Below are 2368 nucleotides of genomic sequence, written 5' to 3'. Positions count from 1 at the left end.
GGTAAATAAAATTATAAAACTTGAGGTAAAGTTCTTTTTTAATTTATTTGGTGCATTTTAAATATATTTATTTAGTGGTTCATTTATATGTTTCTGCTTTTATTTATAATTATGTCAGTGTCAGTCCTCCATACTGCAGAACTTGGAAGAGGTCATTCAGTGACTGAATCAGGTGTGTTGGAGCAGGGAAACATGTAAAACGTGTAGGGCTGCGGCCCTCGAGGACCAGGATTGCCCACCCCTGCATTAATGCATGCCTTCATCCAATTATAACACTCTTTACTTCGGATTCAACCAGTTGCTGCCGCTCGCCTGCTAAATGGAGTTAGTAAAAGGGAGCACATCACCCCTAAACTGGTTTCCCTCCATTGGCTACCTGTTCATTTTAGAGTTCATTATGAGGTGCTTTTGTTTTGTTTTCTGAAATAGTCTCACCACCGTCCTACCTCTCTGAGCAGATTCATCCATTCTCTCCTGAGGTCGGCTGATCAGCTGCTCCTGGAGGTGCCTAGGTTTGAACGTAAGCTCAGAGGCGACAGAGCCTTTTGTGTTGCTGCTCCAACATTATGGAACAATCTCCCACTTCCTGTCGGACAAGCATGTTCACTGTCCACCTTTGAAACTCTTCTAAAATCACGTTTCTATTCACGGGCCTTTGGCACAGCCTGAGACTCACCTTAGCATGTATCACTCCAATGTTTTTCAAATGTTTTCTGATTTGACATGTATGACACTTTGTTGCAGTGGTTGTTTTAAAGTGATTTACAAATAAAGTAGTAGATGCACAATTTAAAACAATTTATGAATGTTTTCCTTCCTTTTTGTTGTTGCCAGGTCTTCTAAAGGTTTTTGCCTGAGACTCAAATAAGTCTCTACAGAGTTTCACATCAGTATCAGAACTTTCATAGTTGGATTATTAGGTAGATTTATGACTGTTGAACAATATGAGTCATACTTAGGAAGATGGTCTTCAGTACTGTTGATTATTTATATTTTATATCACTGTGTCCAATCTGCAGGAACACCCGTATATCTACACTCGCCCACAATAAAAAGCCTGAAAAAACATATTACTGAGTACAAGGTATGTTAATCTATTGTGTTGTGCTTCAGAAGATATCTGTGGGATTATAAACTTTTCTTGTTTTAAAATGTAAGATAAATTAATTTCTGGCTTGAGACTGTTTTTTTTGTGTGTCCCATCTGCAGGAAGACCCACCTGGTTGTAGTCAGGTCTACACCTCCACCTTCTCCTGGCAGCCTCCATCTTCCTGTTCTTTTTCCACGATTGTCTGTCATTTATTTAGTTAGCTTCTGATTGATGCTTTCACTAGACATTACTAACCAATCAAGAGTCAGCTACTTTCTAATTTTGAATGTATCACTTTAGTTTCACAATTAAAACACTGATGATTTGACAGGAAACAGCACAGTTTTCCCATCTTAAGAATTAAGAATTTTAGTAATTAATAACTGATGAGATGACAGCTGGTTGCTAACAGAAAGTATTACAATTACCATTATCTTTTGAGTTAAAATAAATTATTCCTTCAYTAAAGCTGAACAACAGTTGTGCTGGGTGGTCTGCATTTAGTCATGTTTGTTTTTGATATTTAGGCTGTTATTGTCCCACTTTTATTTCTGCACCCTGTATACCATGCACTATTCTGCACTCAGAGCGATGAAACAAAAGCAGTGTGCAAGCACAATGGTGTCACACATGCAGTGGTTAGAGTATAGCTGCCTTTCAAGGTGGAGTATATGTGTTCTTCCTGTGCACTCRTGTTTTGTCTGGGTACTCTGGTTTCCTCCCACAGACCAAAAATAATGCATGTGTGATGGGACATGCACCTTGTCCAGAGTATCACCTGCCTCTCTCACACTGAATCCTGGAGACAGACACCAGCTTTAGTTACTGCAGGTGAATAAAAAAAAAAAAAAATAAGAAGTTCTCCAACAGCTCAGATGGACGCGTCTCCTAATATGGAAAACAAAATGAGGACATGGGTGGAYGGGGTGGCAAGTCACAGCTGTCCTGGGGCACACTGCCATGCACCGACACCACCAGACCCTCTGACCACCATCAGTTGGYAAGGTGGGGGAAGTCTCTTGCTCAAGGAAACAACGACTGAGACAGCTGGAACGCGGGATCAAACCACACCCGCGTAATTTACACGGGGGTTAGTGGGGTTATAACCCCCCCAGTAATTTGATCCAGTCAATATAACCCCCCCAATAAAATTGCATCATTTAAGTGTACATACTATATATTACATCAATAATTGATTTTCTTTATTCATTTACATTTTTTGATTGTTGAGGAAGCAGTTGCTGGTGTGAGTGTGGATGTGGTTCAAAGGAAATGAGA

At 39.9% G+C, this 2368-nt stretch overlaps 1 protein-coding gene across 1 annotated transcript in view; it reads left to right on the top strand.

Moving 5' to 3' along the window:
• LOC106531794 (phospholipase B1, membrane-associated) overlaps window positions 1-1354 on the top strand; it is a 5992-nt gene extending 4638 nt beyond the window's left edge. Inside the window, exons 9-10 of the mRNA XM_014027719.1 lie at window positions 1020-1084; window positions 1210-1354. Of these exons, the coding sequence (XP_013883173.1) occupies window positions 1020-1052 (33 nt within the window). The 3' untranslated portion in view covers window positions 1053-1084; window positions 1210-1354. The remainder of the gene's footprint in view (window positions 1-1019; window positions 1085-1209) is intronic.
• Window positions 1355-2368: the final 1014 nt, after the last annotated feature.

This window comes from Austrofundulus limnaeus, unplaced genomic scaffold (assembly GCF_001266775.1).
Source record: "Austrofundulus limnaeus strain Quisiro unplaced genomic scaffold, Austrofundulus_limnaeus-1.0 Scaffold677, whole genome shotgun sequence".
Taxonomy (NCBI): Eukaryota; Metazoa; Chordata; class Actinopteri; order Cyprinodontiformes; family Rivulidae; genus Austrofundulus; species Austrofundulus limnaeus.
Note: the sequence above shows the minus strand (reverse complement) of the source record. Positions and strands in the feature narration are given on the sequence as shown.